We start from the raw sequence: 13,968 nt of genomic DNA, 5'->3' as shown, positions 1-13,968 counted from the left end.
AATGTTTGCTCTTTGTTTAATACAATCATTAAAAGCATGACGACAAGAAACACAAAGTCTGCATGAAAAAAATGTGTCAAATGTAACAAAATAAAAGTATGTACAGCACACAGGACAGATGGCAATGAGCACATTTACAGTGAAACTGTGATGTCATAAAATGTAATGAATGAACACCCTCAGATGGCTCAGAGCTCTACAAACTTTAAAAGTGATGAAATCAAACACTCAAGGTGACGTTCAGAGCTCTAAAACTCTTTTAAACTCCAAAAGTGATGAAAAATGAATCTTTGTAGCCCAAAAACTCTAAGCAGAGAAATCAAAGTTTGAAATGTTTCATTAATTATTCCCTCCTATAAAAAAAAAACTCTTTACGTTGGATTATTTTTTTGTCTTCACACAGGTTTCCATTTCAAAGAGCTAGAGAAAATGTAGTTCAGTTAGTGGGTATTGTAGTTCTTTAAAGGGCAACCTAGTTCTTTTAAATGGAAATGTAGTTCAGTTAAAGGGTATTGTGGTTCTTTAAAGGGTAATGTAGTTATTTTAAGGGGTATTATAGTCACTCAGGACTGACTTAAATGTTTGTTTTTATTCAATACCTGTCCATAAAACTTAACCTTCCATTTTTTATACAATGGGTTTTTATTGTGAAATGTCAAAAAGTCTTGTTTCCACAATAAAGTGAAATCAATTCACCATTAATGATGATGTGTTTCTGTTTTATTAATGCTGTTATTTCAATCTTTGTCATTTTTTAAAGAAGAGTAAAATAATCTGTTGTTTTATTAAAAATAAAATTGTATTCATTTCCTTCAAACTGAAGAAACTAAAGATCTTTTAATTTTTTAGTTCTAAGTGAAGTCATCGTGTTTGGAGATATTTATCGATTTAATGAAGAAGAATTGATGAATGAAGATCAGCAAATGAATGAATGGTGCTGTTGATGAAGAGTCTTCGCCCTGTTAGAATCTTTAAAATATCCAGATGATTAAAAAGGATTCATGATTTAAAGAATGCAGCCATGATGTTACACACCTGACTGAAAGGCTTGAGAAAGTTGTTCCTGACACGTTTTTTAGATCAAACCTTTTAATGTGACAATCTGCACCAAACTCTGATGTCATGAAGAAGACATGAGGAAGTTCAACCTGGTAAAAAATCTTTAAAGTCATCAGAGGATTGAGGAAACAAAGAGTCGCACGGCGAGCTGCTGAGGAACACAAAGAAGAATAAAAGAGACAGAAAAAGTTCAGACTGAGTCTTCAACACATAACAGAAACCATGAACGCTACAGGACCAGAGACAAACTGTAAACTCATCCTGACAGTGGAGTAGTAGTGTGAAGTTTTCCCCCTTTATTAAAAACAGTATTAAAAAGGAATCATTTGGATCTGCACGCTTCAAGGTGGACGACTACAACTACAAACTTTAGAGTTAAACGTTAAGTTTCCTGTCCTCCTGCAGAACAAATAAAGAGTAGGTCCACTCATCAAGCAGATTAATAGAAATCACCTGAGTTATAGACTCTGACATGGTCCTGTAGCTCGTCTCCTCTATACAGTGTACCGTTTCACATTGGACCTGTGTGTGCCACACGCTGCTGTACAAAAGTTACCAGAGTATGAAAGATAAACTATGATTCATTAAGAATATATATTTACAGGAACTAAAATATTATAAACATCAAGTGAAAGCTCATTAAAAATATACAACTTCAACCCTTTGTTCCACAGTTAAAGGGAAACGTTCAGAAGAGTTTGTTCCAGTCTCTGGTGGCCTCCATGAGGTGGCGCTGTCCATGTCCGATCCAGTCCTCTTGGTTGTTAAAGAGTCGACCACAGAACCAGCAGTTGAACACCACAGACTCCTGTCTACAGCCCGATAAAGTGTCCACCACCTCATACTTTTTCCTGCTCTTTTTCCTTAACTTCATCTTCAGGAGGAATCGTTCTCGGACAGAACTCCGAACCGGCTGAGGTGTTGGATCGTGGGACGACCCACAATTGTCTTGAGCAGCGAGTTCAGAGAGAGCTTGGACTGTTTCCTGAGACAGAGAGACCTTGGAGACAGCCCCTTTGTGTCTGTTGACGACCCTCATGATGTTGGCCACTTCAGGGATGTCAGCGTCGGGATGATTGAGCACCACTACAGGCTGGTATCTGCGGGGACATCGGACCAGCTGTAGACCACTGAACGGGGACAGCCTCAGAGTCCTCGCTGTGTCTTTGGCTACAGGTTTCCACAACACAGGAGTCTCTTTCTCAGTCCCTGTTTTATGTGACAGTCTTCTAGATTTATGCACCGTTTCTGGAAGCTCATCAAACAATGCTTTTCTGCGCCTTTTCCGCAGGCTGGGAGGTCGGATCGGCCTCGGGGCGAGGATGGGTTTCTCTGCTTCGCTCGGTGGTACCTTTGCTTTGAGCTGACCCGGGCAGACGATGGATTCTTTGAGCTCTCTCTGAGCAGTATTTTGTACGCTGATCATTTTCTTTACTGCGTTTGAAGCATTTGTAGCTGATTTGTTTGATGAAACCAGAAAACACTGCGTCTGAGGTCTGGTAGATAAAAAAAAAGGCTGGCTGCTGGAGGCGGGAGCTCCGCTTGTAAGAAGGCTACCTGTGGGAGTGACTATTTTAAAAAAAACTTTGTTTCCAGAACTTTCATTGGTTTGGCCGCATGGAGTCCCAGCCTTGGAGTCATGGTTGTTCAATGTCCGGCCTGATTTGGGAGGAGAAATGTATCGCAGTAGGAAGGCCTGCCGACCAGCATGCGGAGCTCCGGGTTTGTCTGTGGAGTTTACAGGCATTGCGAGGACCGGCCGTGAGTTCAGGGGGAGCTGAGTGTTGGCCAATCTGAGGACAGGAGTACTGGGGGACTGAACAAACGGGACTGACCTCTGTAACAAGAAGCAGGTCGGCTGTGTCTTTGTGCATTTGTCTGTAGGTGTGTTCTGCGGCGTGCTGGAGAGGAGTACAGGACCCTTAAAACCTGGACTGTTGATAAAGTAGTGATTTGAAGACTTGCTAACACCTGATTGGACAGCAGAGAGGAGTGCTGTCCCTTTGTCAGGAGTTTCTGTCTTTGGGACCGACACAGCCACCACCCTGTTGTTGGGACTAGGTGTTAAACCTGACTTGTTACCCGATCTTTCTAACCCCGAGGACATGTAAGAAACGTTAATCTGAGGATTTGAAGAATTGGTTATCAGTTTGAAACCTGGACTGGTCTTGACCTGATTGTCAGAAGTCCTCAGGAGGACGGGCTGCTTCCCTTCAGGTAACTGGAGAATCCGTAGAGTTGTTTTGGTTGGCTTTAAGGAATCCTTGCCTGCACATGACGATGCCACTCTTTCTTTGTTAAGCTGCTGGGTGATAATTGCGTCAGAATGTTCCTCCACAAAAGTTCCAAAAGAGTTGGACTGAGTCTTTGTTTCTGCCGGAGGTTTGCTTATAGGAACACTGTCCTCCTCAATCTTAATGATATTAAAGTCTCTAAGCACAGACTCAGGGTGTTCGTCCTCTGAGGGAGGATCACCAACTATACACTCACTGACTTCATGATCACTGTTCATCGCCCCCTCGTCTACTTCTACACTCGAGTCTTCCCCACTGACACTTTCTGAGAGTTCTGGTGATTCTGATAAACTCAAACTAAACCGTGATGGTTCATGAAAACCACGTCTGTCTGCTGAATGTCTGGACGTATGGTCAGAGTTTTGGTAAGTGTTAGGTGAAGAGCTGAATGATTCCTTGGAATAATTGTGAAAAGAAAACACTTCTTGGTTTGGAGAAGAGTTTTTGGTACAGTTTTCTGAGCCTGTGGTGCTTTCGCTGCGATCGCCTGAAGAGGGCGGGGCTGAGTCTGACAGAAGTGCTGGATTTGTTGAGAAGTTTTTAGAAATTGGCCGGCAGTTTTTATTTTTGATCTCTGTTCTATCTTTAGGGGGAATATTACTATATTCTGTAGTACCTCGAGGACACTGGGCGTCATGATCCACAGTGTGTAACGAGTTCCCGTGGAGGTTTTCATGGAGTCTGTCTGCAGACTCCTCTGCAGCCCCACAGTTTTCTACAGACTGTTTGGTGACTTGTTTGGAAAGTACGTTTTTCTTAGACACTGGTAACAGTGTAGAAAGGTCAGTGACCTTACCGGAACACATTCTTAAAGCCTTCCAGACTTCAGAACCGTTGGACTCTTCGCAGAGTGAGTTATGGGACATATTTGTCTCTGAGCTGGTCGTTTGATTTGGCTGACTGTGGTCAGAGTCATCAGTCGTGGGATCTGATGCGTCTGCACAGGTTCTACTGAGTGACTGTTCTCCTACATCATCTCTATGTGGAGTACAGTCCAGGCTGCTAACCGAGGTTTCTTCCTCCTCAATCTTCACTTTCACTGTCATAATTTCATCTTGATCCGTCTGCACACAGGATCCACTTCTCGGTGAAACAGCAGAGCAGTGGGATTTGGAGCTCTTGCTATGAGACCCTTCTCCATTCTCAACAATAACCATATTTTGATCTGACACAGGATTTGGCGCAGAGGTCACGTCTTCCCCCAGAGAACCGTTCTGATTGGACAGGTCCTGCTTTGCCGCCGGTATCACTTTGAGAACTAAATGCTTTTTGCCCTCCACCATCTTGAATCCCATGACTTTGGTTGTGCAGTTTGGGGGCAGAGAGATTTTGTTCTTCACCATCAGAACAGTGAGTCCATTAGGACTGGTGTGAGCTGCGGAATCAGAAGCTGCAGTGTCACATTCCTGCAACATGAGCGCCTGCTCCGTGGTCGAGGAGCATTTGCTCCACTGTTTATTGTCCCTGATCGCCACGGCCCCATCTACGAGGCTCCCTTCCAAGGATTTCTCCGGTTTGATCAGCCGCCCGTTTTGGTTTGAAGTGGCAGAGTTGACTTTGGATGTCCTCTGAGTCTCCTGGGACTCGCTTTTCTTCACCATGACTTTTAAAGCTGTGGATGCGTTTGTTGGAAAGAGACTTTCTTCTGCAGACTTCCATAAGCTCCTCCTCTCCGCTTCCAGTCTGTGAACCGCCGCCGTGTGTTTCTGAAGGTACTCGTTCCTCACCGCTCCGTATCCACACACCTGACACGTGAAGGGGAATGTGCCCGAGTGAGCTTTCAGATGCTTCTGGTGCTCGTCCTCGTTTAAGCTGATGTGGCGACATTTGGAACACTTCCACGGGCTCTCGTTGTGATGGTGGATGTGCTGCACGAACGTCCCTGCGTCCACGGTGGTGAAGTCACACCAGTCGCAGTGGAACTGCCCGTTGACACTGTGACACATGATGTAGTGTCTGGTGAGCAGCAATAGAGAGTACTGCACGTCATCGTTACACAGCTCACACGTCACCAGAGTGTTCCTGTGCTCGATGCGATGGCGCTGAAGAGCGGGGAACTCGTTAGTAGAGAAACCACACAGATCACATGGGTAGGTCGGGAGAGCGTGTTGGTGAGCCGCTCGGAAGTGTTTCAGCAGGTCGTTGGGGCTGTAGGTGGAGCCGTCTTTACACACTGAGCACTCAAAACTCAGGATCTTTCCAGAGAACACCGCCCCCTGCTGGACTTTACCGGAGGCCTTATTCACAGGCTGTCTGTCTCTCTTGGTGGGACACCCATAATCTTTCACAGACGATTCCTCTACAGCGCTGAAGAGCGACTCGTCCGTCACCTCTCTGAAGTGTTTGAACACAAAGTCCTTCACCTTGTCCTTCTCGTCCTCGGGCACCGAGACATTTCCTCTAGCAGAATCAGGAGGGAACGCTGGTTCCTCTTCCATCGTTACCGATCTGCAGAAATCTGAAAAACAAGAATTCCCTTTAAAACAACATCCAGGTGAATGTTTGATCGTCTGACAGGAGGAGTTCTTCACTCTTCTTAGAGTGAACTGTAGACCCGAACCCAGGAGGGTCGTTTGTTAAAAACACATCAGGCTTCAATGACGACCACAGAGAAAGACGAGCATCACAAACTGAACAGAGTCACAATAACCAGGTTTCTAAGCAGAAAACAAAGAAGTGATGACTCAAACAGGGAAAGACACTTTGACCAACACCGGACATCAGAAGAGTCACCAAGGACACTAAACCAAGTATCTGGGTCTGCAGGATCTGCAGGATCTGGATTGAGGACAGGGGGCGCTCAGCCGGGACACGATGGACCAATGAGTCACTGTCACCTTAGAGATAAATCACAGCGGAGGTTTTGGGATGCAAAGGGGCAGATCTGTTTATAACCTGAGATTCAAGAGGACTCAAAGGGAAAAGAAAACGATGTCGAACATGTTTGTAGTTCACGAGATCTTTGATTAACAAGTTTTCAGACGAGACAACCATCGAGATCTTTGATTAATGAGTTTTCAGACGAGACGACCATCGACCACGACATCTTTAACAACACTGACGACTTATAGAAGAAAACAATGCATTATTAATATTATTATAATTAAATTATTATAATAACTTCCTGTTCCCGTCTGATGAAACGTTTATTAAAGACGTTTTTCTCTCTGATTTATTTTAACAGCAGAAGTCTTCATTTGAATTTAAACCTTTAAGATGATTTATGTTTTTAAGTTTTCAAAGATCAGGTCCCTGCCTCTTCTCCGCCGCATAGTGGTTTGGTCCGCTGCTGAAACTCCGTCCCCCCAAACACCGCAGCTTGTAGTACGAGTTTCTGTGGAGCAGGGCATTTGCGGTGATGGAAACTGAACACTGTTCCTGTTTGGACTACAAGCACAGATCAGGGCTCTTTAGAAAACAGTCTGAATTCTTCTTAAATCATGCCGACTGATGTTGGAAGAAGGTCGACCTTCGTCTAAGAGCAGAGTCTGCGTGGATGCTCTTCTGTCTGCAGAGATTACATTCTTTATCTCTACGACGGCTTTCTGTCACTTTAATAAAATATTTAGTCTCAGGGTCAGTCAGAGTAAACTTCACGTGCAAACTCAACACCATTTTCCTGAATCCTGAAACACTTTAATGATTAATAATCAGTTATACTGTTATGATTAATACTCAGTTATACTGTTATGATTAATACTCAGTTATACTTTCATGATTAATACTCAGTTATACTGTTATGATTTATAATCAGTTATACTGTTATGATTAATAATCAGTTATACTTTAAGCGGACGTGAGGGGTACTCCGAAACGTAAGAGTAAAGTCCGCAAAAACAACTCCATCCCGGTTATATGCAACTGTTCTGATATTATTATTGCATAGTTTGCACAGTTAAGTTTACATCTCGGATAACGACACAAGAAACCTTTTAACGAGCCAGAGAGACGTTAACAGTCTGCAGAGAGTCAGACAGGGCGGAGCTCAGACAGTCACTGAGTGGAGATATAACCCCGGTGTTTAAAATGTTGCTGTCCATGTTTCTGCTCTCTCTGTTTGTAAGTTACTATCAAGCCTCTCCACCCGAAGCTCACCTGTTGTGATAACCAAATTTATAGGGATTATGCTGAACAATGTTATACGTTGTGTGCAGCAGGCAGGTGAGATTGAGTAACCATGGTGACTGTCTGTCATTCAACGATGTCCTGCCCCCTCTATGAATTAAACTCTTTCAGTAAAACTTAATTTGATCATGTGTCACAGAATGAACACATTCTGTATTATGTTTGATTATATATAAACAAAACTAAAGTTAGTCCAATGATGTCATAAAAACAACAAAGGCTGAAGAGCCTTTATGAAGCTACAGCTTTAGGAACTCTGCAGGGCTAAAATAGCACAGAAACACAACTCAAAATCGACATGTTTTTAAATGAATGCATCACTGCGTGAAAATGTTCCTGATGAACACAAAAAGAGGATACATTACTCAATCATCAAGTGGAGCAGGAAACCTTCAAATTGTAAATATTGATCAAATCAAGGGAAAGATGTTTCTGGTGCTAAAAATGTTCTGGGTGAGACCTCCAGACCTGAAAACCTCCAGACTTGCAGTTCTCCGTGCTCTCTGACTCTCAAGGACCTGCAGACCTGAAGACCTCCAGACCTGCAGACCTCCTACAAAGGTGATTTTCAAACAGACTAAATTTGTAAGCACAGTTTTTGTTCATTTAAAAACATTAACATTGGTTGAACTGGTCAGTAACTTGCAAATTAGTCTTAAAATCAGTCTGAAAAAAATTGTGATGGTGATTTTGCCCCAAAAAAAACCTGATGATATTTTTCCCTAATCGCCCACCTCTACACACATCACAGACAGACAGTCACCATGGTTACAAACTCTCACCTGCCTGCTGCACACTGAGCAAGAGTTGAGAGAGCAGCATGCATAAAAAGTAATGATTGTACTTGTTCAAACTTTTCTTTAAGAACCGAGGTCCGGACTCTCTGATGTCATCGCCTTCGTATCATTGAGCTTACTTGTCTGTGCTGCTGCAACGCCTGAATTTCACCTCTGGGGATCAATAAAGTACTATCCTAATAACGCTGTTTCATTCTCATTTCTGTTATCTCAACAGGTGAGCTTCCGATGGAGGGGATTGTTAACTTTTAAAAACTGAGAGAGAGCAGAAAACAGCAACAGTATCAGTTTAAATACCGGGGTTATATCTCCTGTCGCTGCGTGAGCACAAACTCACCTTCTACCTGGAGTCAACCCTTCAACGATATGAGGCCATGGGCGCCGTTTTGAAAATTCACCACGCCCCCATATCTTTTTTTATGCCTTTCAGTTTAAGTCGGATCCTTTTTTCACAAAATGAACAATTGTTCTTGAATCTGGAGCTAAGCTGCAGGCCTAGTTCGACCCACATGATGGAGCAGTTTGTAATTATTAAACGGTTCATGATAAACATTTATTAAATATTAAATATGAAGGTGTTACCTGGTAACCTCAGTGCTCGCCGTGTCTGGAGAAGACGAGCTGAAACACGACGTCTGAAAGAAAAAGAAAAAAACTTCAATTACAGTCCACATACCACAACAACAGCAGGCGAGTTTCATTTACCGCAAAATCCAGAATATAAGCCCCACCGTTATTAGACGCACCTTGTTTTTGAAGGTCTCTTTGAGCGAAAGAAAAGTTTAAACTGTCTTACAGCGTGACAAACTTTATTGTGTTCAGTAACGTCAACAACGTGCAGTCTCTGTGCAGCTGTGTCGCTCTTTTAGTTCTGTTAGTTTTCACTTTGTGGAGTTTGCACTCCTACTAGCTACGGTACGGTAGTCGAGCTCTCAGCCTGCAGGGAAAGTGGTGAAGCAGAGGAACAGACCGGCTAGCTTGACTCCGCTGGTCACTCTTTATCTTCAACATATGACTCTTTCAATCGAAAGAGCAACAAGGTTTATTTACGGAACAATATACCCCCGTTTTCTGTAAATGCACGACTATGACCTCATGAATAAGTCTCCCTCCTCCACTCTGATGTTAGCCGGTTACCTTTCCAGCAGAGCTATCAGCTATGCAGTCATAGAGGCCACGATATCGGGGGTCTAGATGGGAGCTGACCCCTGCTGGCGCATGCTGTGCACTACAACACCTCACTTCAATACATTATATTTGAGTCAGTTTAACAGAAAAAGTAGCATTTAACTGCTTATTTAGATGTCATGTAAGAGTTTTTAGATCACGGCCATTTGGTGTAAATTTACATGCAGTGTGAAGCTACGAGCTAACTAAAGAGCGCTAGCATTAGCATGCTAACACAACAATGCAGCGCAAGTTCTTTTGGTTTCATGCTGGTGCTCAAGGCCGACATCTGCTGGATCAACAAATTGCATAAAAGTGGCGTCATTTATATTACCCGAACCGGCCGCATCCATCCGTTTTTTTTTTGTTTAACTTCATTCAAGAAGAGTAATGCACAGTCAGATAAAAAAAATTAAAATATCACAATGTAAATTAAGTAAAAGATGAAATAACTAAATAACATACAGTACATAAAGGAAAGTACAAATGAAAGACAGTAATATACAGAATATAAAGTAAAATACACCAATAAAGACGCATTTAAATAGTGAAATCATTATTCAAATAGAGGGGGAAAGGTTTTATAATAATGCAGACATTTGTTTTATTTTCTGTTGTTAATTAAAAGTAGTGATTTAACTCCAGATTAAAAATTGATTAAATTAATCCATGCTCGTTTGTTTTGATTTGGAGGTGGACGTGAAGTGACGGTTTACGTTTAATTTCGCACAACATTGTGGGTGGTAAAATACAATTCATTTCCTGAAAGGATGCATCCGATCCATACTGCATGAAACCCGGAAGTTAGTATCCATACTGAAATGTTCAGTATACTGAGGCGGACCAAAAAACGCCCTCGAGGGTTCAGTCTACTGAAAAGTAAGCAATCCATACTGAACTGTGGCTATTCAGAAAGGGCTTCTGTGTCAGCTGTCTACACAGCAGCGGCCATGTTTTCCTCCAACATGATGAATGCAACACTGATCTGCATTAAAGGAGCAATCTGTAACTCTGACACCTAGTATTTAAAATGTGTACTGCAGTCCAAATAATAAAACATTTTAGAGAGCTGTCTCCCCCCCGCCCCCTCCTCTCTAGAGTCGATGCTCACGCAGGTCACCATGCGGTGTACACTGAAGCTTCAGTGTTTATCCAGCTCTGCATCGGTCTGTAAACCTTTCTGTGTTCTAACCTCTCTCCATTTTTCAAAAGCATCTCCAATATTGATCCTAATTTGAATACATTTATGCTCGTGGAGTTTATAACCTTAAAACCGCCTACCTTCTCTGGTCCAAACAAATCCAGACCCTTCAGGACCAGAATCTAAAGTTAGAAGGAGGACATACTGGCTGCTGCATTGTTGTCAGAGAAGCCAGCACTTCAACACAGCATGTTTCCTTAATGTCTGATCATATAGGAAGGTCACTTTATCATTTCAGTCTCTACACATCTTACTGATGCTTACTGGTGCTTTCACTTTATTCAAACAATATGTATTTAATCATTTTCAGATTAAATTCAACGTCATCACTTTAAGCTTTAATAGTTGATTAAAGGAAACACATCAACAGTTTTGTATGAGAGCTGAGAGAACACCTGCACAGGTAAACTGCAACACACACACACAAACACACCTGCAGAAGAAAAGAAAAGTTCAGGAGTTACTTCACTCAGCCTCAGAACCAAAACACCCAAAACACCAGGACTAGCTATGGGAGGTAATCATGAACTACCGGAATCCATCTCTACTATCAGCACCGAGATGTCAGCGGGAACCAACAGGCACTAATACCGGGAGTAACACCGGGACAGTCCCGGTCCAACATGTTGTCCACAGAGCCGTCAGTCTGTCCTCTGTGTGAAGTTTAAACTCGTTTGAACGGAGCGTCAGTGAACGCATCACACACACTCAAACAAACAGACGAGTTACACACAGTTTATATGTTTATAATAAAGAGTGTGTGCTAACTGCAGCCTCCTGTGAGAGTCCGTGTGTGTGTGTGTGTTTGTGTGTGTTTGTGCGTGAGTGAGTGTGTGTGTGTGTGTGAGTCAGAGTGTGAGTGTGGACTTTAATGACTTCTCTCTCGCCGTAGTGACGCTCAAAGTTACATTAAACGGTTCTTACCGTGAAGTGTGGTGAAGTCGCTCCTCCGGTAAGTCAGTGGCGGACATTAAAGCTGCAACTCAAACACAAACAGCTTTAACGGGAGTCTTCCTTCCTCCTCCTCTCTGAGGAACACAGCCACGGCGGCCATGACACTCCATCCGGGTCCTTCTGCTCCGACACCAGCGGAGGAATACACACTGTTCCTACAACAACAAACTAGTGCCGCGAGCTTCATTTCCCGCTAAAACTAAATTTTTACCACTCTCACCGAAGAAGAGATCAAAAGTGTTTAATGAGGCGACATGAAGGGCATCCTGTGTTTAGGCAGCACGAGCCCTACGTCATCCCCGAGTGTGTGTGTGTGTGTGTGTGTGAGTGTGTGTGAGTGAGTGTGAGAGTGTGTGTGTGTGTGTGTGTGTAAGAAGCTATGAGCAGCAATGGCGGATTGACGCCATTTCCTCTTTTAACTGCATGAAGCTGATTCTGTTGACCGACACACACACACACACACACACACACACACACACACACACACACACACACAGAGGACTTTACATTGCAACCATTACACTGTAAATATGTTCAACTGCAGTGACATCATAAATCAATGCCTTTACTATCTGTAACTCTAACCCTGACAAAGGTGATCTCACCAACGCCCGGCTCACACACATGAGGAGAATCTGAACAGATATTATTCTCTATAATCTCATCATGCTCACACTACAGGATATAGGCTACACCGCAATTTCCCAGTTTGGGATCAATAGAGTAAATCTAGCCTATCTATCTGAAAATCTTGGCACATCACAGAGATGATTTGATGAAGATTATCGTGCCCGACGGAGGAACGCACCACCTCACGTGATCTCATGTACACAATGGAGCGGAGGTTAAGTTTATGATGTTGTTTATGATGAGAAAGGAAAAAACATTAAAAAAACAAAAAACAAGTTTTGGGTGCAGAAACATAGGGAGACACGGTCAACATGGGTTATATTCTTCAGTGAGAGCTGGAGGCCAGATGTTACTGTCAGATGCATTACAGGTGTTCGGCACAGCTGCTATCTGCCGTTGGTCCCCACTGCTGTCCACTTATCACTGTCCTGCAGTTTTCAATTCAAGTTTTTTTTAGCACCAACATGATCAAGTCTGCCATCAGCCAATCATCATCTTCCACAAGTAAACTGTGATGTAAGAAAACATTTGGAAGTTAAACAGAAAATGACCGTCTATCAGTAGCCTATGAGAGATCAGATTTGAATGTCTTCCATTCATTACCTTTAAAGGTGACATATTCTCCTCCTCTTCAACCAGTTTAAATAAGTCTCAGAGCTCCTCTAAACGTGTGTGAAGTTTCTTGTTCTAAATCCCTTCTGATCCTGTATTTGATCATGCCTACAAACCCCTCTATAGCCGTTTTCACATATGCACTCCGGATAATATCTAGATATTTACAGGAGGACTTCTCTGGACATTGTCCCGACCTAGCCGTTCACATATGCTCCTCACAGCTGGAGACTATCCCTGTCAGAGGGGAGAGGGCTCTGGGGATTACCTGAGGTAAGACGTGATGTAAAAAAAACAACGCGGAAATAGCGGCCGTAGCGGCCGTAGCAACAGAGTCCGCCACACAACGTTATAATGGGAATATTTGCCTTTATATCAACAATCAATCAATCAATCAATTTTTATTTGTATAGCGAGACACTTTACAAAAAGCAGGTAAAATACCTTACTCTTTGTCTTTTAACATTACAAAAGAGCAGGTAAAAAGACCATACGCATTGTTATGTTACAAAAAGCAGGTAAAATACCTTACTTATTGCTATATTACAAAGACCTTGCCTATCCATCATGAGCACTTTAGCAAAGCAGCAAAAGTTACAGTGGTAATCTTCGGCTGGATCCTCGGCTAATGATGAAACAGCCTTCACAGGCCTAGACTGCGCCGGTCTTGGAAGGGGATAGGGGGAGAGATGGGATAAGATGCAGGAAGAAGGATAGGGAGCAAGGGGGTGGGGGGAGGCAAGCCGTCCTTCAACAATCTGGTGGGGAGGGGGGTTGTTCTGGCAAGCTGTCCATCAACAATCTGGTGGGGAGGGGGCTTGTTCTGGCAGGCCGTCAACCAACGATCTCGAGGAGCCTAAGAGAGCTCAAGAGCTCCCAGGAAAGTAGGTGGTTAGTGACTGAGATTTACAGATAGATACATGCAGTAATATGATGTACTGTATATGCTTAGAGAGAGAGAGAAAGAGAGAGAGAGAGGGAGAGGGAGAGGGAGGAGCTCAAGGTGCCAGTTCCCCTGGTAGTCTAAGCCTATAGCAGCATAACTAGGAGCTGGTCTACACCAGCACCAGCCCTAACTATAAGATTTATCAAAAAGGTAAGTTTTAAGTCTATTCTTAAAAATACAGAC

The 13,968-nt window shown here is 43.1% G+C and overlaps 1 protein-coding gene across 1 annotated transcript; it reads right to left on the bottom strand.

Moving 5' to 3' along the window:
* Positions 1 to 11,916, bottom strand: si:ch211-214e3.5 (zinc finger protein 518A). The gene is made up of 3 exons (XM_020650334.3): positions 11,568 to 11,916; positions 8,858 to 8,910; positions 1 to 5,811 (listed from the first exon to the last, which is right to left on the bottom strand). The coding sequence occupies exons 1-3, from the start codon at positions 11,612 to 11,614 to the stop codon at positions 1,748 to 1,750; spliced, it is 4,164 nt and encodes a 1,387-aa protein (XP_020505990.2). The 5' UTR covers positions 11,615 to 11,916; the 3' UTR covers positions 1 to 1,747.
* Between the last annotated feature and the right edge of the window lie 2,052 nt (positions 11,917 to 13,968).

Source organism: Labrus bergylta, chromosome 21 (genome assembly GCF_963930695.1).
Source record: "Labrus bergylta chromosome 21, fLabBer1.1, whole genome shotgun sequence".
Taxonomy (NCBI): domain Eukaryota; kingdom Metazoa; phylum Chordata; class Actinopteri; order Labriformes; family Labridae; genus Labrus; species Labrus bergylta.
The sequence above is the reverse complement of the archived record's forward strand: the minus strand, read 5'-3'. Positions and strand labels throughout refer to the sequence as shown.